At 45.0% G+C, this 27,250-nt stretch overlaps 1 protein-coding gene across 1 annotated transcript in view; it reads left to right on the top strand.

Moving 5' to 3' along the window:
* The window catches only part of ralgapa1 (Ral GTPase activating protein catalytic subunit alpha 1), a 119,489-nt gene that overhangs the window by 67,881 nt on the left and 24,358 nt on the right, over window positions 1-27,250 (top strand). The window contains 7 exon segments of the mRNA XM_034195050.1: window positions 486-601; window positions 2,257-2,381; window positions 6,540-6,611; window positions 7,294-7,417; window positions 7,875-8,030; window positions 11,769-11,927; window positions 14,151-14,278. Coding sequence (XP_034050941.1) covers window positions 486-601; window positions 2,257-2,381; window positions 6,540-6,611; window positions 7,294-7,417; window positions 7,875-8,030; window positions 11,769-11,927; window positions 14,151-14,278 — 880 coding nt within the window.

Here is a 27,250-nt window from a genome sequence, read left to right as displayed (position 1 = left end):
AGTCAGCATAGTTTCCATTCCAGATTTGCAGAAAAGTGTCAGGATATGTTAAGAATATCAACAAAAAGACAGCGAGTAAGTGGAACTGCTGGCTTTTGCCTTCTCAAGTTAACTGTCATTCCAGCAAACCTCTGAACTGTAATTCCAAAAGTCATGGCAGCGGATTGGTTAGTCCTTGTGAATAGTGGTCATGGTGAACCTGAGCAGGATCCTTTATCCCAAACTGGTCCATAGTGTAGTAGATGCAAAATCTTTGATTGTTTGCACTCAGAGTAAGTGTTTAGAATACAAACTGCCACCAAGACATGTTAAAAATAAATAAAACAAATCTGACCCCCCCCCAGACCCAAGAGGATTCATGAAAATCATTCATTAGTTTTTGACTTTGACGTGTGAATACGAAAAAATAAGAGATTGCTTTAAATTTATTGAAGTTTTCTGATGAATGCATTAATAACGCAGTGACATTTGATTGGTCCCTGCAGGCATACCACTCAACATCCCAGCCCCACCTCCATCATGTGTTTCAGAGAAGCAGGAGAATGACGTCATCAATGCCATCCTGAAGCAGAGCGCCGCTGAGTGGGAGTTTGTCCTTCACGTGCGTGCAGTCCATGTTCATGTCGATGAGCCCTTTCTGTTCTTCCTGGAGAAATAGTGACTTTAATGTTTACGTGTGTCCTGGTGAAGTGGTGACTTTAATGTTTCCTTGTGTTGCCATAAAATGGTAACTTTATTGTTTACGTTCGTCACGGTGAAATAGTGACTTTGATGTTTACGTGCATCCCTGTGAAATGGTGACTTTAATGTTTACGTGCGTTCTGGTGAAATGGTGGCTTTGATGTTTACGTACATCCCGGTTAAATGGTGGCTGTGATGTTTGCGCGCGTCCCCGTGAAATAGTGACTTTGTTTACGCGCGTCCCGGTGAAATACGAGGTCTGTTAGAAAAGTATCGGACCTTTTTATTTTTTGCAAAAACCTGATGGATTTGAATCATGTGTGCTTGCATGAGCAAACCTTGAACCTTTGTGCGCATGCGTGAACTTTTTCACGCCTGTCGATTGCATCATTTTCTGGTAAGCAGCCTTTGTGTGAGGACATGTGTTGTGTGCTCGGCGGATTTTCATTGCAAGGAAAATGGCGGAACAACTGGAGCAGCGCTACTCATCAGATTTTGCCAGAAACTGGGCGACAGCCCGGTGGAAACCATTCGGAAGATTCAGACTGCTTTTGGTGACGATCCTATGGGCATCACACAGATTAAGGAGCGGTACAACCGGTTTGAAGACATCCGCACAACGGTGGAGAGCGAGCCACGCTCCGGTCGGCCATCAACATGCTGAAATGACCAGATCATTTCAAAGTAAACGCTGTGGTGATGCGGGACCGTCATGTGACTATCCAAGAAATTGCGGAAGAGGTGGACATCAACACTTTTTCGGCACATTCTACTGTGACAGAAGATTTGGCCATGAAAAGAGTGGCTGTGAAATTCATGCGGCTGCTGACGGTGAAGCAAAAGCGCCTCCGTGTTGAAGTCTCACAGGACATTCTGTGACATGCCCACCTCTTCCACAATTTCTCGGATAGTCACATAACTGAAAAGTCACCGAAAGCCGTCTGAATCATCCGAATGGTTTCCACCTGGCTGTCGCCATTTTCTGGCAAAATTTGATGCGGCGCTGCTCCAGTCGTTCCGTCTTTTTCCTTGCAATGAAAATCCGCCGAGCGCACAACACGTCCTCACACAAAGGCTGCTTACCAGAAAATGATGCAATTGACAGGCGTGAAAAAGTTCACGCATGCACACAAAGGTTAGCTCATGCAAGCACACGTGATTCAAATCCATCAGGTTTTTGCAAAAAATATAAAGGTCCGATACTTTTCTAACAGACCTTGTAGTGACTTTGATGTTTACGTGCGTCCCAGTGAAATGGTGGCTTTGACGTTTACGTGCGTCCCCGTGAAATGGTGGCTTTAATGCAGTGGTGTCCAAACTATCCCAGAAAGGGCTGAGACGGTGCAGGTTTTCTTTGCAGCCACTGAGTCCAGCAGGTGATTTCACTGATGAACTCATCCCACCTGCTCAAAGGCATGTTAATTAGTGAAAGTGGCTGCAAGGAAAACCTGCACCCTCTTGGCCCTTTCTGGAATAGTTTGGACACCACTGCTTTAATATTTACATGCATCCCTGTGAAATGGTTGCTTTGATGTTTATGTGCGTCCCAGTGAAGTGGTGGCTTTGATGTTGCAGAGAGGTGAGGAGTTGAACATGAGGGCCATGCAGCAGTCTGAACCGGAGACTGAGACCTCACAGTCGGCCTTCTACTACTGCAGACTGCTCATCAACATACTTGGACTCAACTCCTGGGAGAAAAGGTGGGTCAGCTGACACATTCAGGTTCAGGCTGCCCCTGGGCCTCACGGCCATATTTATTCTCTGTGGCTTATCTCAGATCCACATGTGAATGTTCTGGACTTACTCAGAAAAGGTAAAAATCATCTCCTGGTCCGTGTGTGTTCTGTGATGTGACAATGTTCACTTGAAGTCACAAATAGACTGATTTTCGACAATCATCAAACAAACCTAAAAGTGACTCCATCTGCTAAAGTCCTTTAAGAAAACATCAACAAATTAAGACATTCGCGTCCCACTATCCCACGGTGCACGGCAACTGTCAAATCAGACCAGCTGGAACTGCAGATTCTGTTTAATGTTTTGTTTCAGTTTTTAAAATGCTTGTTTCTTTATCATAAGTAAGCTGACTTACAGTTTCAGTGTCAGTCAGATCTGAATGAGAACCTCACTGCCAGCTCCCATCAGACAAGACTTAGGTTTGATGACTGAATCATACATGATGTGTGGTCGGACTGACTTCCTTGTGACTTGGTATTTCTGAGTACTGGATTTTATAAATGTGGTGTTTATATTTGTTTTTGGACAGTGGTGCAGAGGTTGGACACCTTCTGATTGTGCATCAGTGCAGGAAACTCCAAATGAAATTATGCATGCTTTACTCATGAATAATTTTTATTTAATCAGATTAGCCCAAATTTAAAGATCTCAGTGAATTGACTCCACCCACACATTTTTACTCTCTGCATTCTTACTCCTTCATATGTGGTACATGAACAAGATATAATCCTTCTCAGTCGTACTGTAGATGTACAAAAAATTAAATGCTTTGAACTGAATCAGTTTATTGGAAGCTGAATTTGGCGTCGCTGCAGCACTGCACTTCATTACAGTCTACATGTGTGCCTATTTTTCTGGTCACTGAGAGTGATGAAAACTTTATTTTTTCCCCCTCTTTGGTAGAACACACCAGAATCCTTTTGAATGTAAATTATACAAAATTTTCACATTGATGGAAATATCATTAATTACAATTTTTCTTTTCACATGATGGCACCAAGATTGAGTCTTTGAGGGAGTGTGAAATGACATAATGTGAAGGTATTGCTTTAAATGTGCACGTGTAGCTAATGGACACTCATCAGTCTTTATGCTTCATCCAGAGAATTACAGCGTCTGCATTCAGCGCACACAATAGGCTCCTTAACACAGTGCCAGCGAGCACCATAATGAGCGCACAGCTCTATTGATCAAACCCGGCCCATTTGGAGATGGAATAAAAGGCAGACGATGGGAGATGTGTGGAATCAGAAGACAGGATGAATAAAGGTGTGAAAAATGGATGGTACACTTTTAAGGCCACTGATGGTTTAAAAAAAATGAAAAGAAAGGGGACTTTTCTTTCAAAATATCTGTTTGTGTATTTATGGCTGACCGTAGCTGAGTCTGTGGAGCAGGTGTCCATTACCTGAAGATGAAAGGTTCAAATCTCAAGTGCTACTGAGTACCGCAGTGTCCTTGAACAAGATACTGATTCCCCAACCTGGTGAACCTTGGTAATAAATCAGCCCCCAGCAGTGTCCTGAAAGTTAGAGGACAAACCATCGTTGTTAATTCAACAACATTTAAATCCAAATTTACACACACACACCCACAATTTTGTCATTACTCTAAAATAATGAATTAAAATAAATCTTTTCCTATCAGTCCTAACCACCAGGGTGCTGTTCTCTGTGGACCCAGGTCTAAAGGGGCAGAGCCTGCAGCTGTGATTGGTTCACAGCCATGTTAGTGGGTGTGGTGTCACCATTCACTTTATTGTTGCAAATGCTGGTCAACTGTGATCCACTCAGGACTTATGTTTCTGGGATCAGTGAAACCTCAACTGCAGCTGGCTTCACATCTTGTGTGTTCTTACTGAAACATGTTTTATTTGAGAACATTCTGCTTTACTCGCACTAGGCCCGTTTGCCACAGAATAACTGTCACCCCTCCCTCACTCCCCTGCTGGCCCCTCACAGTTCACGCCACGTTCAAGCCCAAGCATGCCCACGTCAACACAGTGTCACTTTTTTATACTAGTTTGACAGTCCCTGTGACTTACAGTCCGGTGTAACTTATACAGAAAAAAATCACAATTCACAACCACCAATTTTCTTTACATTTGAAATGTCAAAACACCATTAAACTGCCTTTTTATTTTTCAAAAGGAGAGAGGTGGAAGCTTCCCAATGATTAGTTTCAGCATGTCTTTAAAACCATGTTGGGTCACACTTAAAGTGTTCTTTATGTGAGCGTTCGTCATGGTGTTACTATTTTGAGCTTTCCCTCATGTCGGCTCCAGTTATAATACAACTGGCAGTCATGCTCACTTCAAGCAAATATATATTATATGAATAAATGTCTTTATCAAACAGCAAAGTGTGTCTAATAATGCAAAGAACTGCGCTGTAAAAACGCATATGAACAGACGTTTATGTCTGTGTGCATGTGTGCGCACGTGTTGTTGACGGTGCAAATTAAAAGATGTTAATTTCCACAGCAACATGAACAGTAAATGGATAAATGCTGCTGTGAGCTGATTTAAAACTGAATTTACCCTGAGTTCACGTTGGACCACTCTGTCACTTTGGCAAATGTTCCATGTAGAACGTAATCCACAAGAGGTCAGTTCTGTGCTCAAAAAATCCATTTGATGATCCACAGTTAAGCGAGGAAGAGGAAAAGTCCCAAACAGCTGACTGAGCGCTGGAACGAGACTCAAACAAAGCAATCTGTCTTATGATCGCGAAACATAGTCCTGGCGGGTCAGTAGCTCAGATGATTCATGAAAGGAGCCCATCCAGAGGGAGAAGCCACTCGTGAGATGGGCCCGCTGGTCCGTGCTTTCTTCCGGTTGGGGAGGAGGATGTGACGGGGTGACTGCTTTGCTCCACTTCTCACCCAAAGTTACGGTGTGGTGTAAATCTGTCTCAAGATACCTTGATTCTGGAAGGTGACCTCCGAACCACCAGAATAAGATCACAAAAGAAAGAAAGAAAACTTAAAATACTGTTCTTTGTTTTGAAGAAATACCGTAACACGTTTTTTACTGGAAGCCTAAAATACTGATTGTCTTTGTACTATTCCACAATATGAATGCAGTCTTTGAGAGCCCAGAATGACACGATTACAAACTGACTTTAATAAAGCACAAATTGCTCCGCTTCATCTGCACTTTTTCTTTCTCCAACCTTGAGCAGAATCATGTTATTATCAGTGGTTGCTTCAATTCTGTGCCGAGACTGCAGACACTGGTGAAAGGTTGCACCTGCTGCAGTCAGTAGACCTGTGGATAAAGTGCTTCAACTCAATGAGTCCACTTATAGCATACCAATCATCAAAACACTTTGAATGTTACACTGCCCCTTTATGCACACCTGACCCCAAATATCTGGAGGAAAAACTGTTTGTCCTAAGACAGTTTGTCCTAAGCCATTAAAAACTCTTCATTCCAGATGAGACATGTTTTTACAAAGTTTTGTAAAAACAGCTTTGATTTAATACACCTTATGCCTCTTTTTTTTTTTCTTTTTTTTTTTACTTGTTTATCCATTCTTGCAATCCCTAAAACAAACAAAATATTTCATACTTTTCCTGCTTCCACCACAAAGTTTAACAGTATTTGCTTCAGGGCAACTTCAGTCAAACATGTTCTGCCACAATATTAAATACTTCCAGAACAAGTTCATTTTGTCCACTTTACATGAAATCCTTTTTCTTGTCCTGAGAGTTAACCACCAAACATTCCTCAAAATAACCAAAGTTAGAGTTTAAATGAAAAATTCAACCTGAAACATAAGTCAAACACCAAAATACAGTCAACCCAAACAGAACCAACAAAAAATGGACCTTTGTGACACACTGCAGTTTCAAACACAAAGCTAACATGTTGTGCAGAAGAACTCTAATTACAATTTTTTTTTTTACAGAGTTCAGAAACATTTTCTTCTTGCACTATTAAACGCACAGTGTTTCTTTCCATTAAACAGATTCTGCTTCATGAGAAAGTTTCATTAAAGTCAATTAATTGGTTTGTGAGTTGTTCTGCTAATAAACCAGCAAATCCCTGAGGATGATCATGGAGCAGGCAGCGAAGAAGGTTGTGATTAAAATTCATAATTTGTACCTGTGTGTTTCAGGAGTAATTTCCATCTGCTGAGGAAGAATGAGAAGTTACTGAGAGAGCTGAAGAACCTGGACTCCCGACAGTGGTGAGAAGCCATGACAGACTTCCAGTCATCTGCCTCCTTTGTGCCTGCATCAAAAAATAGTGTGGGAGTCTGACTGTGAAAACGTTCATGATATTGCCCTGTAAACATCACTGGCCTTCTTTTACCTCTAATGATGGATGTCATTTTGAAGCTCCATGATTGATTTTGATGACTTGAAAGAAACATGACTCTCGGCAGCCTGACGTTGGTGGCTTCCAGTCGTGCCCTCTTGTCAGCCTTTTTATGGTTCTACTACTCCATAACTCCTTGGCCACACAATCATTTTGATGGAGTCCTGAACATTTTGAAGTTCTCTGTTAGGGTTGGTGGGTGTGCCAAAGCAGTTCACTGCCAGAACAGTAGGGGTGCAACGTTTTGTGAAATCTGGTCTACTGTCCCATGAAAGTCATTGATTGTGAAACTGGAAAAATGTGATTCTGGAAATGATGTAGTTAGTAGGCCAATCACAGCCTGTGGTCTCCATGCGACCTCTGTTATCTTGACTTGTATTTAGAATTTTTGGGAGGTGCTCGGAGGGCATTTTCAAGGACACAGAAAGCTCTGCATGGCCATGGAGTAACAGTCGCCCTCTCTTTGGCCTTCAGTTGATGGCCTCCAGTCACTCCCTCTTTGGCCTCAGTTGGCCCATTGATTGTCACTGTCCTCCTTCATTCTCTTGCAGCCGCGAGACTCACAAGATTGCCGTGTTTTATGTGGCTGAAGGACAAGAGGACAAACACTCCATATTGACCAATACGGCAGGAAGCCAGGCCTATGAAGACTTTGTCTGTGGCCTTGGCTGGGAGGTAAGGAACTGTTTGGGTTCCAGATGTTCTCAATGCTGGAACTGTTGACATACTTACATAATTTTGGACCTAAAAAGAGAGGGTTATTTAATTTCTGATCTCTTTGTGTTTGAGTTGGAGTAAATCTTTCTGCAGCCATAATGCATGATGTGTCCTCCTGTAAATGTTCTGCCATATCTCAGGAGCTGCTCAGCATACTTTTATTATTATTATTATTGTTGTTGTTGTTGTTTGAAAGATAAAAGTTTGTGTAGATTCTAATTCAATTGTTGCTTTAATAACAGCCCAGTACAGTTTAATTCACCAGCTGCTCAGATCTCTGTAACCTTGCTTGGTCATTGGTGTGTGTTTGACCCATGTACATCTTGTCATCTAGTTAGCCTTTATAAATCACATTAGATGTGTTTAAATTATGTGCACATGGTGTATGCGTGTGTGTGTTTGTGGGTCTTTATAGGTGGATCTGACCACTCACTGTGGCTTCATGGGGGGCCTCCAGAGGAATCGCAGTACGGGTCAGACCACGCCTTACTACGCTACCTCCACCACCGAGGTCATCTTCCACGTGTCCACCCGCATGCCCCATGACCAAGACGTCAACCTCACCAAGAAGGTAACTGGAGCGCAGCCACTGCACAGCCTAAAGTTTTTAAACCACGTCCAGCAGCAGCTGGTTTGTGCTTCACTGTTTCAGAGGAGGGGAAAAAAGGGGAATCCAGTTTCAATCAGACTTGGAACGTTTAACACATTTCTCCAAATTTCTGAGTATTAGTTTTTGATTTCTCAAGATTTTTTGGTTCAGTCACAGCAGGAGTGGGACTGGATCCATCTGACTGTCAATCCATTGCAAAATCTCTTTAATGCAGCTCCTCCCATGTGGTCACATGGTTCCAACCAACCGCTAACATTTCAGTAAAATTAGTTTAATTAATGCTGCAGATATCACAGTAATAGTCACGTGCGTGTGTGTGTGTGAGTGAGCGTCTGTGTGTGTCTCTGTGAGTGTGTGTCTGTGCATGTGTGCACACCTGTCTTCCCTCAGGCACTCAGCGCTCTGCACACAGTCATAATGTCCCTTTAATCAGATCACACTTCCTGCTTCTTGGCCTATCACATTGCTGCAGGCTTCTGATTGGATTATCAGCACCTGGTCTGACACCATCAGTCTCACTGATCAGCTGATGGCCCATCAAACACAGAGACGCTGTAACCCGCTAACACAAACAAACGCTGAGAGCTGGGCTGGCTGCCCACTAAATCTGTTGAAACAGACACACGTCTGTTCACACTGACACACGCTGGACCTGCTCTCACGTCTCTACCAGCATCAGCTTCTCTCATGTCCTCTATGAGACCTGTTCACATGAACGCACAGCTGGACCCGCTCTCACATCTCTACCAGGATCAGCTTGAACTGCATCCTGTCTGAGACTTGTTTGTCTCAGATGGAACAGCCCTGCTAACACGCATATCTTCTCACATTGACATCAATGTGATGTCACCTGAATAGACACGCCCCTCATACTCCTACCTCCAGCTCTGTGCAGGTGTGGACATGTGGTCAGAAAGGAAACCAGGATTGAAGAGCTACTTTTTATTCAGTCTCAGGCCCTCGCATATGTCCCGCCTACTTTAGCCTCAGAAAGGTCTGGATTTTTAACCTGCTTTCAAAACTCAAAGAAGCACTTTGTGTGGAAATTTTTGTTAACATTCTGTCTCTTCATTGTGGTTTCTCATGTTTAAAAAAATTAAATAAAATACACCAGACTTTGCTCACAAAGTTGCCTTTTTCCTTTTTTAAAGCAAACTAAGCATCACACAGCTGAAGCAGCTCAGATGAAGTTGGATGTTACTCTGCTTCTTTTCCAATGATTTTTGTTTCCATTAATAAATCAGATGAACAGGTACTTACTGATCCTCAGATGAGGAGGATCATTGACACTGTGAGGGAACATCAGTTACCACATTTTGTTCATGTGATGTGTTTCTCTGGACATGATTCAGTGTTGAGGACCCCAGAGATTGGAGAAGGTCATGGACATGCCCATATTTCACTTGGTCAGAAACATGCCTACATCACATGGCTGCAGGAGATGGATATTAAGGTGCCTTGACACTTGCATGAATTAGATCCCCACATCAGCACGCAATCTAGTCTGCCAATGAGTAAACCTGTCGAAAACCTGTGTGCGGCGAAATGTTCTTTGAAATGTTGAAAACTTCTGGCACACATTAATTTCGTGAACTATTCGTGAACATTGTGCAATCTGTTTAAAAACACTGTGTCAATGTGTGTCATTGCGCGCAGGCTATCTGAATAATTATGATGAGATGTTACATCTATAATAAACATAATTTTACAGATACATTATCTAACGTATAAGGAGGAATGAAAATGCAGCTGTTTTACCAATCCATTACAATATATATTCTAAATAATTACCTTTTGAGAGAAGATTCCAAATGTGTTCTCACCACACGATGAGCACGAGAAGACTGTAGCTGTAGATAATTTCTCTCTGATCCAGGGAGTGATGAGAGATGGTTTCATCAGCCAAGTTCTTAGAGCAAATGCATCATCGGCTATGACTTTATTATTTTATATAGCAAGGCGTCCAGCAGGACATAGCAGGTCGCATTGGCACAATGAATTGTGCGGCAGTGCGGGGATCAAATTTGTTCAAGTGTCAAGGTGCCTTTACTCTGGAGAGGTGAAGTTGGACCAGTTGTCTGCCTTGGTGGTGCCTTGGTTGCCAGGCAGCCCCATGGAGCGGTTGATGTAGTGCTTCTAGAGTTGACTAAATCTGAAGTTGTTTCCTCGTTAGAGAAGAAACATGAAGCATAATGTAGTTCATCAGACACTGAAGACCACGTGTTTGTTTCAGGGCCATCTGACACTGTGTGACATCACAGACAGACGATGAGATCAACAACACATCTGTTGCTGTATTGCACACACACACACACACACGCGCACACTCTGTTAGACATCCATGTCATCCGTCTTCCAGACTGTACTGTCTGAGCAGAGCTTCACTCCATCTTCTTGTCTTCACACATGTACTCCATCACAGCCACCATAACACACACACACACACACACACACACATGCTCAGAGCAGTATGATGGATACAACCCATCAAATGCCACATGAGGTCACACTTTTGCCCGCTGTTAACGGGGTTGCTCAGAAACAAATCCATCATTTTCTCAGAACCTGTGAGGAGACTATGGACTGAAATAGAAAGAATGATGTGTTTGTGTACATCTGGATGAAGAAGCAGATATTTTGAAGTTGTGACTCTGACAGAGCCCATGTCATATGGATCATAGCGAGTCCCTTAAATCAGCTTTTGGTCTGGATGTGGAACTTCTGAACTTTTCAGTCATTCAGAAAGTTGAGTTTCTTTCAGAATGCAAACTACTGCTCAGTGTAATCAAAAGTTTAGAATTAACACCTGCTGTGTTGTAACACCCTCTATCAGAGATCACAATGCAGTCTTTGGACTTTACGAAAACCAGGAGGGCCTCAGGTGGGGTTAAAACACAGAACCTCCTTAGTGTGACGTGACAAACGGCTGATCTCATTTATTTATTTCTCACACATGCTTACAAGAGTCCAACTTCACACCAGTGAAATCCAGTTAAACTGAACACCAGAACCTCGACATCTCCGGCTGAAGTGTCTTAACATCGGAAACAGATAAATCTGCTGTTTATTTTGTTGATTTTGTTCCAAGTAAAATAAATAATCCATTTTTCTCTGACCTGAACAAATGTGTCAGCTGACTATAAAAAAAAAAAACTAAAAAACTAGAGAACTAATCTTTACAAAAGGTGAACAGATTCAGTGTGTTTGAAAAGTCTTACTTTAAAAATGGTTGTGACTACAGTGACGGTGATGTTTTGGGTTTACTGGAACCCTGCTGGAACGCTGCCATCATCTTCAAAGCTGGTTGTAAGTTTCTGTTTTTGAACCAGGATATACATAAATTTAAAACAAATCATATTATGGTGATTTGGGAGTGTTAATCAAACAAATTGTCGGTGGCTCAGGAGCAACAGCGGTTTGGTCAGCCGGCCTGCAGTGTTGGTATGTAGCAGCACTGCTACTAGTTAGTTATTTGACTCTCCTCGGTCAGTAGAGTTCACCAGCAGCCAGAGTTATAACTCTGGTTCCATCATGTCTGTTTTGTGGAAACACCGAACCCAAACATAGCACAAAACCAACCAACACAGTTGTCCGGCTTTATGATGTCATAAAGAATGTTGGTATGTCCTTTGATCTCATCTCTGTCTTATAATGGAAGGTTGAAGTTTGGCTAAACTAAATCGAGTCTTCCATCTGTAGCTCAGACACCTGGGTAACGATGAGGTCCACATCATTTGGTCGGAACATTACAGAGACTACCGTCGAGGGATCATCCCCACAGAGTTTGGTGACGTCCTCATCATTATCTACCCCATGAAGAACCACATGTACTCCATCCAGATCCTCAAGAAGCCTGAGGTAAGACTGTCAGCGCTTCTGCTCCTCAAGAAAAGTCAAAACGTTTGTCCCATTTTCATTTAGCTTCTGAGGTTGTAGTGACTCCCTCAGCTGTCAGTGTGTTCGTGTCTGACTCGGTGGTTTATGTTTCTGACAACTTCTTCAGCTTTCATCAGGTGAAGGTGACATTAGTGAACCTGGAATTTGGTTCAAGTGTATGTGGATCCACTATCCTCTTAAAGTCATCTTTTTATGATATTTCTCATTGATTTTTATTCTGTGGGTATTTTGGTGAAATAGCGCCCCCACCTGCATTTCAGCTGGCTGAAGAACAAATGAACAGAGCACTGGTGAAGGTACGCGTCCTGAGTACGTGCTCCTTAATCTTCGTCTGTGCTTTGCTCACAGCTGATCGTATCTGTGGCTGTTTTTCCCAAAAGGAAACAAATTTAACTGCAAAAATATGGATGTTCTTTACATTAAAATGCCAAATGTAGTGTGTTTCTATTGCAGTTTTCAGCTGAGGCAAACCTTCAAAGAGCTTTGCAATGATGACGCACACACAGCAGGAGCGACTTGACGATTCCTGTCTGTGGTGTGACATTGGGATTTCTTCAGGACGGCTGCGAGTTAAAACGCTCGGCCAAACTGAATTCTACCTTCCATGGTTTCTGTGCAGTGGCACCTCGCTGAGTTCGAGTATGGGCTTTGCATGTTTATTTCCAGTCACGTGACAGTGACGCACCTGATACAAGTATGGTGACTGTGTTGCTGCTCACACTTGTCGTTGTCTTGTACAGTCATGTTGTTGCTGTGCCCAATCACATGACTGTAACCCAGGTATGTGGTTTGTTTAATACAGCCAGGGGGTTTCAAACTTACAGAGGGCGGGGTTTCTTATGGTAGTAATGTATCGAAGCTGTACACTTGGACTTCCTTCAGGTATGAACAGCTTCAGGCTTAAACACTGGATCCTGGTCCTTCCTGTTAGGGTGCGAGCTTAATCAGCTCATGACCATCTCATGATGTTAATAAAGGTCATGATGTCATAGACCACATGATCAGATTCTGCAAGCTGCTGGACTTCAGATGCTTCTCTTCCACCATCTGGATGTACGAGTATGCATTAAACAGGACAGAATGAGAAAAAAGTTCTGAGGTGGTCTGCTGTAAACAATAATCTATAATGTCCCTGCTGCTGGAGGGCAGCATGGTGGCCAAGTGGTTAGTTCCCGATTCAAGAAACACTCGTACCCATCCTCCATTTAATGTGGAGTTACATCAGGAAGGCCATCCGGAGTGAAACTTGTGCCAAGTCAACATACAGATCCATATCTGATCTGTTGTGGCGACCTCAAGTTTAAAGGGAGAAACTGAAGGAACCTGATTCAGAACCTTCAACATTTAGAGAACAAAAACAGTCCAGGTTTTTGTTTGTCTCACACACACACAATGGCGTCACATGACTTTTACATGTGTAGAAAGTCCAAGTTTGCTAGAATAAAGTAGCAGCTGATAGAGACGTGGTTCTGGTTCATGTTTGGATCTAAAACACTGACGTTAATGCCTGTGCACTGAGAGCAGAAGTCCATTTCAAACCAAAGCTAACACAATCAGATTGTCTGTGTCCGAGATACCACAGCACTAATAACATAACCTTATTGTCCTCAGTCATTCTCCAAGCAAGCAGATTGAATTATCACAAACCCAAAAACCGCTTAGAAAAAAGATTTTCGGCCAAATGTAGCCTGGATCACAGACCTGGTCTCTAAATAATGGAATCACAAATCCAACATTATCCTCTTTGGTGGATTCCACAAGCAGCGTATTGAATTAAGTCACAAAGTCATAAACTCAGTCAAACCTTAGGCAGCATTTTTATATTTTTTTAATAAAGTACATCTGTGATTAGATGCTGATTCAAGACAACCAAGTTTGTTGTTCTTCATGGAAGATGTTCCATCTGATTGGTCTGTCAAAGTGAGTAAGTTGTTGGGAATCATTAAAATAAATTGATCAGATAACAGCTGAAAATTTGCTGCGCAAAAAACACTGTCCAAGTTCCACTTGGTAGAAAGACACGCTGCTGGTGGTTGTTGAGATTTGATGTCCTGCTTCTGGCTGAGTTCTTTGCACATGTTCCAGAGTCCAGACTTCACAGTGATGGGGACAGAACATGTCCAAACGCTGGCAGGTTCTGTCACTGTGTTTGAATAAATGTGATGATGGTTTGTTTGTGTTTAGGTGCCGTTTTTTGGGCCACTGTTTGATGGTGCCATCGTGGACATGAAGGTTTTATCCACCATGGTCAGAGCCACGGCCATCAACGCCAGTCGAGCTCTCAAATCCCTCATTCCTCTCTACCAGAGTTTGTATCCTTAAAAACCTCAGTGTCCAAAGGTAGGTCACAAGGACCAGGTCTCTCTGTCTCACTGTAATTCTGTCTCTGCTCCTGCGGTATTGAAACTGAAGTGGTTTTTGCTTGTTGGTGTGACTGCGGCGCCGCTGTTGGTGTCTGAGGTGACACGTGTGTGTTGGTCTGTCAGGCTGATACAAATTGATTGCCGTTTGGTTGGAATGAGTGATCAATACTTATTGATTCTGCTTTCTGGTGGCGCTCTGGTTGTGATCAACACCTGAATGATGACACACAAATGTAACGACTGCGTGTCACCATTCAGCTTCACAAAGATTTAACCTGTTAGGCCTATTGGTCTCAGTGAGTCCTCAAACTGCGGTGAGTCCTCCGACCTTGGCGAATCCTCCAGTCTCAGCAAGTCCTCTGTCTGCAGCGAGTCCTCCGATCACTATTTCTGCTCCAGTCTTTTTATCTATCTGAACCTGTTTGTGCCCTGTGATGGAGTGAGACCTGAACCATGTTTGATCAGATTTTTGCTCCGCCCACTTTGGTCTTTCCTGAACTGTGTGTATTTGTACCTCCTTCAGCTTTTCGTTCCTGTCTCACTCTCTCGCTGTCTATTCTTCCCTCTCGTCTTTTCATGGAGATAATGTGAGTGGGGGATGAAGAAGTCATTTTGCTGGACGGCGTCCAGCTTTGACAAAGGGACATGTTGTTTGGCTCAGTGTGGCGCCTGTGTGTTGGTGTGTGTGCGTGTCCTGGTGCATATTGATTGGTGCAGCAGCAGGTCGATGTCTCTGACGGGCTGAATTACAGTAATCAGTCATTATTGACTCCCGTCTCTCTGCTCCACACCGCTGTCTCTCTGTCTCGTCTTTTTTAACCCGAGACAAGCCCTGAGCAGATTCTCTGTCCATCGCCATCAAAACAAAAATCAGCTCGTTTTTCAGCATCTTTGGAGAAAGATGCAGCAGCTGGACTTTAAGACCTTTGATCAGTTTTTGTCCAGTGAACCAAGACATGAAGAAATGGACAAGTGGACAAATGTCAGTGTATAAACACTGTGCTGTAAACATGTAAATATCAAAGTTCTTCCAAGGTCAAAGGTCACACAGAATGGTGTGATTCTAATTGAGTCTGGACCTGGAACAGATGAACCAAAGTGGGGCTTTGCAGACAAAGTGCAGGATGGCACCGTGTTTTTATTACAAATAGGACAAATGTCGTGTCAATGTTGCTGATGTGTTTTAAGTTATGTGATGGACCCTTGAGGGAGGGAGGGAGGGAGGGAGGGGGAGAGCGAGCGAGCGAGCGCTCCAGTGACTGTTGGCAGGGCAAAGAACATCAACTGGCATTTGTGTGTCTTTGTGTTGTGGCCCTCAGGGTTGTCCATCTGCCTTCTCTCTGATCTTTGATTCACCATGACTGTGGAACAGCACCACAGTGCCAGGCTGCTGTGTGCGAGCGCCACTGCAGCGCGCGTATCAGCCTGCTGCAGCCACAACACCCAATCTTTATACACACACACTAAAACAAACATCGAACACACACAAGCACATTACACTCAAACGCTACACACACATCACAACCAACATCCAATGCAGGCATTATATATATATACACACACACACACACACACACACACACACACACACACACACATACTGCACGATACAACACACACGTCGCAACAACATCCAACACAGGCATTATACACACACACATACTGCACGATACAACACACACGTCGCAACAACATCCAACACAGGCATTATACACACACACACATACTGCACGATACAACACACACGTCGCAACAACATCCAACACAGGCATTATACACACACACACATACTGCACGATACAACACACACGTCGCAACAACATCCAACACAGGCATTATACACACACACATACTGCACGATACAACACGCACGTCACAACCAACATCCAACACAGGCATTATACACACACACACATACTGCACGATACAACACGCACGTCACAACCAACATCCAACGCAGGCATTAAATACACACACACATACTGCACGATACAACACGCACGTCACAACCAACATCCAACGCAGGCATTAAATACACACACACATACTGCACGATACAACACGCACGTCACAACCAACATCCAACGCAGGCATTAAATACACACACACACACACTGCACGATACAACACGCACGTCACAACCAACAACCAACGCAGGCATTAAATACACACACACACACACTGCACGATACAACACGCACGTCACAACCAACATCCAACGCAGGCATTAAATACACATACCACACACACTGCACGATACAACACGCACGTCACAACCAACATCCAACGCAGGCATTAAATACACATACCACACACACTGCACGATACAACACGCACGTCACAACCAACATCCAACGCAGGCATTAAATACACACACACATACCACACACACTGCACGATACAACACGCACGTCACAACCAACATCCAACGCAGGCATTAAATACACACACACACACACATACTGCACGATACAACACGCACGTCACAACCAACATCCAACGCAGGCATTAAATACACACACACACATACTGCACGATACAACACGCACGTCACAACCAACATCCAACGCAGGCATTAAATACACACACACACACACATACTGCACGATACAACACGCACGTCACAACCAACATCCAACGCAGGCATTAAATACACACACCACACACATACTGCACGATACAACACGCACGTCACAACCAACATCCAACGCAGGCATTAAATACACACACACACACATACTGCACGATACAACACGCACGTCACAACCAACATCCAACGCAGGCATTAAATACACACACACATACTGCACGATACAACACGCACGTCACAACAACATCCAACACAGGCATTATACACACACACATACTGCACGATACAACACACACGTCGCAACAACATCCAACACAGGCATTATACACACACACATACTGCACGATACAACACACACGTCGCAACAACATCCAACACAGGCATTATACACACACACACATACTGCACGATACAACACGCACGTCACAACCAACATCCAACGCAGGCATTAAATACACACACACACACACACATACTGCACGATACAACACGCACGTCACAACCAACATCCAACGCAGGCATTAAATACACACACACACACATACTGCACGATACAACACGCACGTCCCAACCAACATCCAACGCAGGCATTAAATACACACACCACACACGCTGCACGATACAACACGCACGTCACAACCAACATCCAACGCAGGCATTAAATACACACACACATACGCTGCACGATACAACACGCACGTCACAACCAACAACCAACGCAGGCATTAAATACACACACACACACAGCTGCACGATACAACACGCACGTCACAACCAACATCCAACGCAGGCATTAAATACACATACCACACACGCTGCACGATACAACACGCACGTCACAACCAACATCCAACGCAGGCATTAAATACACACACCACACACACGCTGCACGATACAACACGCACGTCACAACCAACATCCAACGCAGGCATTAAATACACACACACACACACACATACTGCACGATACAACACGCACGTCACAACCAACATCCAACGCAGGCATTAAATACACACACACACATACTGCACGATACAACACGCACGTCCCAACCAACATCCAACGCAGGCATTAAATACACACACACGCTGCACGATACAACACGCACGTCACAACCAACCATCCAACGCAGGCATTAATACACACACCACCACACTACTGCACGATACAACACGCACGTCCCAACCAACATCCAACGCAGGCATTAAATACACACACCACACACATACTGCACGATACAACACGCACGTCCCAACCAACATCCAACGCAGGCATTAAATACACACACCACACACGCTGCACGATACAACACGCACGTCCCAACCAACATCCAACGCAGGCATTAAATACACACACCACACACAGCTGCACGATACAACACGCACGTCCCAACCAACATCCAACGCAGGCATTAAATACACACACCACACACGCTGCACGATACAACACGCACGTCCCAACCAACATCCAACGCAGGCATTAAATACACACACCACACACGCTGCACGATACAACACGCACGTCCCAACCAACATCCAACGCAGGCATTAATACACACACCACACACGCTGCACGATACAACACGCACGTCCCAACCAACATCCAACGCAGGCATTAAATACACACACCACACACGCTGCACGATACAACACGCACGTCCCAACCAACATCCAACGCAGGCATTAAATACACACACCACACACGCTGCACGATACAACACGCACGTCCCAACCAACATCCAACGCAGGCATTAAATACACACACCACACACGCTGCACGATACAACACGCACGTCCCAACCAACATCCAACGCAGGCATTAAATACACACACCACACACGCTGCACGATACAACACGCACGTCACAACCAACATCCAACGCAGGCATTAAATACACACACCACACACGCTGCACGATACAACACGCACGTCCCAACCAACATCCAACGCAGGCATTAAATACACACACCACACACGCTGCACGATACAACACGCACGTCCCAACCAACATCCAACGCAGGCATTAAATACACACACCACACACGCTGCACGATACAACACGCACGTCCCAACCAACATCCAACGCAGGCATTAAATACACACACCACACACGCTGCACGATACAACACGCACGTCCCAACCAACATCCAACGCAGGCATTAAATACACACACCACACACGCTGCACGATACAACACGCACGTCCCAACCAACATCCAACGCAGGCATTAAATACACACACCACACACGCTGCACGATACAACACGCACGTCCCAACCAACATCCAACGCAGGCATTAAATACACACACCACACACGCTGCACGATACAACACGCACGTCCCAACCAACATCCAACGCAGGCATTAAATACACACACCACACACGCTGCACGATACAACACGCACGTCCCAACCAACATCCAACGCAGGCATTAAATACACACACCACACACGCTGCACGATACAACACGCACGTCCCAACCAACATCCAACGCAGGCATTAAATACACACACCACACACGCTGCACGATACAACACGCACGTCCCAACCAACATCCAACGCAGGCATTAAATACACACACCACACACGCTGCACGATACAACACGCACGTCCCAACCAACATCCAACGCAGGCATTAAATACACACACCACACACGCTGCACGATACAACACGCACGTCCCAACCAACATCCAACGCAGGCATTAAATACACACACCACACACGCTGCACGATACAACACGCACGTCCCAACCAACATCCAACGCAGGCATTAAATACACACACCACACACGCTGCACGATACAACACGCACGTCCCAACCAACATCCAACGCAGGCATTAAATACACACACCACACACGCTGCACGATACAACACGCACGTCCCAACCAACATCCAACGCAGGCATTAAATACACACACCACACACGCTGCACGATACAACACGCACGTCCCAACCAACATCCAACGCAGGCATTAAATACACACACCACACACGCTGCACGATACAACACGCACGTCCCAACCAACATCCAACGCAGGCATTAAATACACACACCACACACGCTGCACGATACAACACGCACGTCCCAACCAACATCCAACGCAGGCATTAAATACACACACCACACACGCTGCACGATACAACACGCACGTCCCAACCAACATCCAACGCAGGCATTAAATACACACACCACACACGCTGCACGATACAACACGCACGTCCCAACCAACATCCAACGCAGGCATTAAATACACACACCACACACGCTGCACGATACAACACGCACGTCCCAACCAACATCCAACGCAGGCATTAAATACACACACCACACACGCTGCACGATACAACACGCACGTCCCAACCAACATCCAACGCAGGCATTAAATACACACACCACACACGCTGCACGATACAACACGCACGTCCCAACCAACATCCAACGCAGGCATTAAATACACACACCACACACGCTGCACGATACAACACGCACGTCCCAACCAACATCCAACGCAGGCATTAAATACACACACCACACACGCTGCACGATACAACACGCACGTCCCAACCAACATCCAACGCAGGCATTAAATACACACACCACACACGCTGCACGATACAACACGCACGTCCCAACCAACATCCAACGCAGGCAATTAAATACACACACCACACCGCTGCACGATACAACACGCACGTCCCAACCAACATCCAACGCAGGCATTAAATACACACACCACACACGCTGCACGATACAACACGCACGTCCCAACCAACATCCAACGCAGGCATTAAATACACACACCACACACGCTGCACGATACAAACACGCACGTCCAACCAACATCCAACGCAGGCATTAAATACACACACACACGCTGCACGATACAACACGCACGTCCCAACCAACATCCACTCAGGCATAAATACACACACACCACACACCTGCACGATACAACACGCACGTCCCAACCAACATCCAACGCAGGCATTAAATACACACCACACACGCTGCACGATACAACACGCACGTCCCAACCAACATCCAACGCAGGCATTAAATACACACACACGCTGCACGATACAACACGCACGTCCCAACCACATCCAACGCAGGCATTAAATACCACACACCACACACGCTGCACGATACAACACGCACGTCCCAACCAACATCCAACGCAGGCATTAAATACACACACACCACACGCTGCACGATACACAACCAGCACGTCCCAACCAACACTCCAACGCAGGCATTAATCACACACCCACACACGCTGCACGATACAACACGCACGTCCCAACCAACATCCAACGCAGGCATTAAATACACACACACACACCCGCTGCACGATACAACACGCACGTCCCAACCAACATCCAACGCAGGCATTAAATACCACACACCACACACGCTGCACGATTACAACACGCACGTCCCAACCAACATCCAACGCAGGCATTAATACACACACCACACACGCTGCACGATACAACACGCACTCCAACCAACATCCAACCAGCACTAAATACACACACACCACACACTGCACGATACAACACGCACGTCCCAACCAACATCCAACGCAGGCATTAAATACACCACACCACAACACGCTGCACGATACAACCCGCACGTCCCAACCAACATCCAACGCAGGCATTAAATACACACACCACACACGCTGCACGATACAACACGCACGTCCCAACCAACATCCAACGCAGGCATTAATACACACACACCACACACGCTGCACGATACAACACGCACGTCCCAACCAACATCCAACGCAGGCATTAAATACACACCACCACACACGCTGCACGATACAACACGCACGTCCCAACCAACATCCAACGCAGGCATTAAATACACACACCACACACGCTGCACGATACAACACGCACGTCCCAACCAACATCCAACGCAGGCATTAAATACACACACACACACACGCTGCACGATACAACACGCACGTCCCAACCAACATCCAACGCAGGCATTAAATACACACACACGCTGCACGATACAACACGCACGTCCCAACCAACATCCAACGCAGGCATTAAATACACACACCACACACGCTGCACGATACAACACGCACGTCCCAACCAACATCCAACGCAGGCATTAAATACACACACACCACACACGCTGCACGATACAACACGCACGTCCCAACCAACATCCAACGCAGGCATTAAATACACACACCACACACGCTGCACGATACAACACGCACGTCCCAACCAACATCCAACGCAGGCATTAAATACACACACCACACACGCTGCACGATACAACACGCACGTCCCAACCAACATCCAACGCAGGCATTAAATACACACACCACACACGCTGCACGATACAACACGCACGTCCCAACCAACATCCAACGCAGGCATTAAATACACACACCACACACGCTGCACGATACAACACGCACGTCCCAACCAACATCCAACGCAGGCATTAAATACACACACCACACACGCTGCACGATACAACACGCACGTCCCAACCAACATCCAACGCAGGCATTAAATACACACACACCACACACGCTGCACGATACAACACGCACGTCCCAACCAACATCCAACGCAGGCATTAAATACACACACCACACACGCTGCACGATACAACACGCACGTCCCAACCAACATCCAACGCAGGCATTAAATACACACACACACACACGCTGCACGATACAACACGCACGTCCCAACCAACATCCAACGCAGGCATTAAATACACACACACCACACACGCTGCACGATACAACACGCACGTCCCAACCAACATCCAACGCAGGCATTAAATACACACACACCACACACACTGCACGATACAACACGCACGTCCCAACCAACATCCAACGCAGGCATTAAATACACACACACCACACACGCTGCACGATACAACACGCACGTCCCAACCAACATCCAACGCAGGCATTAAATACACACACACCACACACGCTGCACGATACAACACGCACGTCCCAACCAACATCCAACGCAGGCATTAAATACACACACACCACACACGCTGCACGATACAACACGCACGTCCCAACCAACATCCAACGCAGGCATTAAATACACACCACACACACACGCTGCACGATACAACACGCACGTCCCAACCAACATCCAACGCAGGCATTAAATACACACACACCACACACGCTGCACGATACAACACGCACGTCCCAACCAACATCCAACGCAGGCATTAAATACACACACACGCTGCACGATACAACACGCACGTCCCAACCAACATCCAACGCAGGCATTAAATACACACACACCACACACGCTGCACGATACAACACGCACGTCCCAACCAACATCCAACGCAGGCATTAAATACACACACCACACACGCTGCACGATACAACACGCACGTCCCAACCAACATCCAACGCAGGCATTAAATACACACACACCACACACGCTGCACGATACAACACGCACGTCCCAACCAACATCCAACGCAGGCATTAAATACACACACACCACACACGCTGCACGATACAACACGCACGTCACACAGTCTGTTTCTCAGTTTATTTCTATCGCCTCAGTTCCCTGGAAGGACTACCCACATGTAAGATCTAGACCAGGGGTGGCCAAGTTCGGTCCTCGAGAGCCACATTGCTGACACTCTTAGTTGTCTCCCTGTTCCAACACACCTGAATCCAATGAAAGGCTCATTAAAAGTTTGCTAACGAGTCTTTCATTGGATTCAGGTGTGTTGGAGCAGGGAGACAACTAAGAGTGTCAGGAATGTACAAGGAATGCTTGTACACCAGTAATCTGAGTCAGTGAGTGAATCCACATTCTGTCAGACACAATAACTCCAAAACTAAGAACACAGCATCTTGTTATTCACCATGTCAGATGTTGGTAGGAAAGATGTGACATGATCAACTTTTGATTAATGTAGGTATTCGGTAACATGTTCAAATATTGACTGACTGATACACTCAACAAAAATATAAACGCAACACTTTTGGTTTTGCTCCCATTTTGTATGAGATGAACTCAAAGATCTAAAACTTTTTCCACATACACAATATCACCATTTCCCTCAAATATTGTTCACAAACCAGTCTAAATCTGTGATAGTGAGCATTCTCCTTTGCCGAGATAATCCATCCCACCTCACAGGTGTGCCATATCAAGATGCTGATTAGACACCATGATTAGTGCACAGGTGTGCCTTAGATTGTCCACAATAAAAGGCCACTCTGAAAGGTGCAGTTTTATCACACAGCACAATGCCACAGATGTCGCAAGATTTGAGGGAGCGTGCAGTTGGCATGCTGACAGCAGGAATGTCAACCAGAGCTGTTGCTCATGTATTGAATGTTCATTTCTCTACCATAAGCCGTCTCCAAAGGCGTTTCAGAGAATTTGACAGTACATCCAACCAGCCTCACAACCGCAGACCACGTGTAACCACACCAGCCCAGGACCTCCACATCCAGCATGTTCACCTCCAAGATCGTCTGAGACCAGCCACTCGGTCAGCTGCTGAAACAATCGGTTTGCATAACCAAAGAATTTCTGCACAAACTGTCAGAAACCGTCTCAGGGAAGCTCATCTACATGCTCATCATCCTCATCGGGGTCTCGACCTGACTCCAGTTCATCGTCGTAACTGACTTGAGTGGGAAAATGCTCACATTCGCTGGCGTTTGGCACGTTGGAGAGGTGTTCTCTTCACGGATGAATCCCGGGTCACACTGTCCAGGGCAGATGGCAGACAGCGTGTGTGGCGTCGTGTGGGTGAGCGGTTTTCTGATGTCAATGTTGTGGATCGAGTGGCCCATGGTGGCGGTGGGGTTATGGTATGGGCAGGCGTCTGTTATGGACGAAGAACACAGGTGCATTTTATTGATGGCATTTTGAATGCACAGAGATGATGATACCGTGATGAGATCCTGAGGCCCATTGTTGTGCCATACATCCAAGAACATCACCTCATGTTGCAGCAGGATAATGCACGGCCCCATGTTGCAAGGATCTGTACACAATTCTTGGAAGCTGAAAATGTCCCAGTTCTTGCATGGCCGGCATACTCACCGGACATGTCACCCATTGAGCATGTTTGGGATGCTCTGGACCGGCGTATACGACAGCGTGTACCAGTTCCTGCCAATATCCAGCAACTTCGCACAGCCACTGAAGAGGAGTGGACCAACATTCCACAGGCCACAATTGACAACCTGATCAACTCTATGCGAAGGAGATGTGTTGCACTGCCTGAGGCAAATGGTGGTCACACCAGATACTGACTGGTATCCCCCCCCCAATAAAACAAAACTGCACCTTTCAGAGTGGCCTTTTATTGTGGGCAGTCTAAGGCACACCTGTGCACTAATCATGGTGTCTAATCAGCATCTTGATATGGCACACCTGTGAGGTGCGATGGATTATCTCAGCAAAGGAGAAGTGCTCACTATCACAGATTTAGACTGGTTTGTGAACAATATTTGAGGGAAATGGTGATATTGTGTATGTGGAAAAAGTTTTAGATCTTTGAGTTCATCTCATACAAAATGGGAGCAAAACCAAAAGTGTTGCGTTTATATTTTTGTTGAGTGTATTAACAGCACCTGTTATAAATGTTGCTGGTTATGGTACACAAAGGGGTACAAGCGAACAGATAAATAATTCAAACATATAAGGCTTTGGCAGCACCAAGTGCTTTAACTTCACATCATCTGTTGGTGTTGTTTAAACTCCTCAATAAATCATGTGCACACCAGACAACTGCGCTGCTAAATCAAAAGTATCCTATTTAAAAAAAAAGTTGAAAACTTTGCGATTTGTAGTATGATTTGCAGCACTTTGTTGAGTCTATCCAGCGGCAGAGACAAAAATTTACACGGGGTTACCCCACTGTAAATGGCGGCTCCAGATATTTGTTTTTTTCTGCGGGTGCTATGAGGGAGCTTGGCATTTTTATGAGGGTGCAATGAAATAAGGGCCGTGTGTCATGACAGCTCTCTGCGACACCTGTGCCACGTTAACGGGCGTACGCACACATTGCCATTCTCATCTGTGACATTCACTGATGACATACAGAATGAATAAAATCACACACAAACTTGGACTGCTGTTCAATACAAATATCCACAGAGCTACACGTGTAGCCTATAGCCTAAAGGAAAAAATGACTGCGGCAGGCAGAGGAAAAAAATCTTTCACTTACCGTTAATGTCTTCACAACAGCACAATGCATCTGTTGTGGTTAAGAGCAAAAACATCAATGATTTGGTCGCTGATTTGGGCAGCAAAAACTGATGCATTTCAGCAACTTGAAACGGACTACACTCACTACACTACAACACCGTCATAGTGACATCGTTGAACGTGATGTTGAATGTCACTTTCAAGTGTGTGGAAAAAGTATGTCAACATGTCAAATATGATTACACTCATTTTGTGTAAAACAATCAGTTCTGTTTAGGAATGTTTATTTTCTTTTATGATTGAAGTATATTTATCTAATCGCATAAATCTGAAAATGCCAGATTTGCATCTTACTGCGGAGAACTATTCTGAAAGGATGATGTCATAGCCCTGGTGGGACAAAGTGCTGGCGTCCTCCAGCTCAGGCTAAGAAATGCACCCAGAGCAGACAAACACTGAGGGACTTCTTTAAAAACCCTTAATTTATTCACAAGTAATAATAATAATAGTGACTTTATTCCAGACTTAAAAGTACATGGATACATGATTTGTACATCGCTCCATATGTGGCAGTTACAGACTTATACAGTGAAGTTTGTATGTCACATCCGTAACCAGTGGGTCCTGATCCTGGACCTATATTTTAAGCTGGTGTCAAGAATACCACATATAATGGGATTCACAGACTTGTCTAGACACTGAATGAACCAATATACCAAAATCCTGATCACAGCCATACAGCACTGTATGTCAAAGACTGTGCAGAGTGTGCTTGTACCTTCATATGTGGAAAATCAAATCAGTAATTTCAAAATGTTATGAGAGGATGTTTGTAGGATTTCTTGTAGTTCCACCAAAGTTGAGCTGTGTACATATGTGAGCAGTATGAACGAAACAAGGCTTAATTTAGCATCAAGATTACGCATATGAAATCTGCGTAGGATCATATGCCCTTGAACATATAGTTGCCTGCATTGTCTGGTTATATCAAGGTCATCACTTAGGTCATTACTGATTATGTGTCCGAGGTATCTACAAGAGTCAGCTTCTTTTAGTATTTCAAAGTTTAGCTTAAACACTGGCAAATCTTCTACCCTTTTCAAATATCTGGCC

This window comes from Thalassophryne amazonica, chromosome 19, assembly GCF_902500255.1.
Source record: "Thalassophryne amazonica chromosome 19, fThaAma1.1, whole genome shotgun sequence".
Lineage (NCBI taxonomy): Eukaryota > Metazoa > Chordata > Actinopteri > Batrachoidiformes > Batrachoididae > Thalassophryne > Thalassophryne amazonica.
The sequence above is the reverse complement of the archived record's forward strand: the minus strand, read 5'-3'. Positions and strand labels throughout refer to the sequence as shown.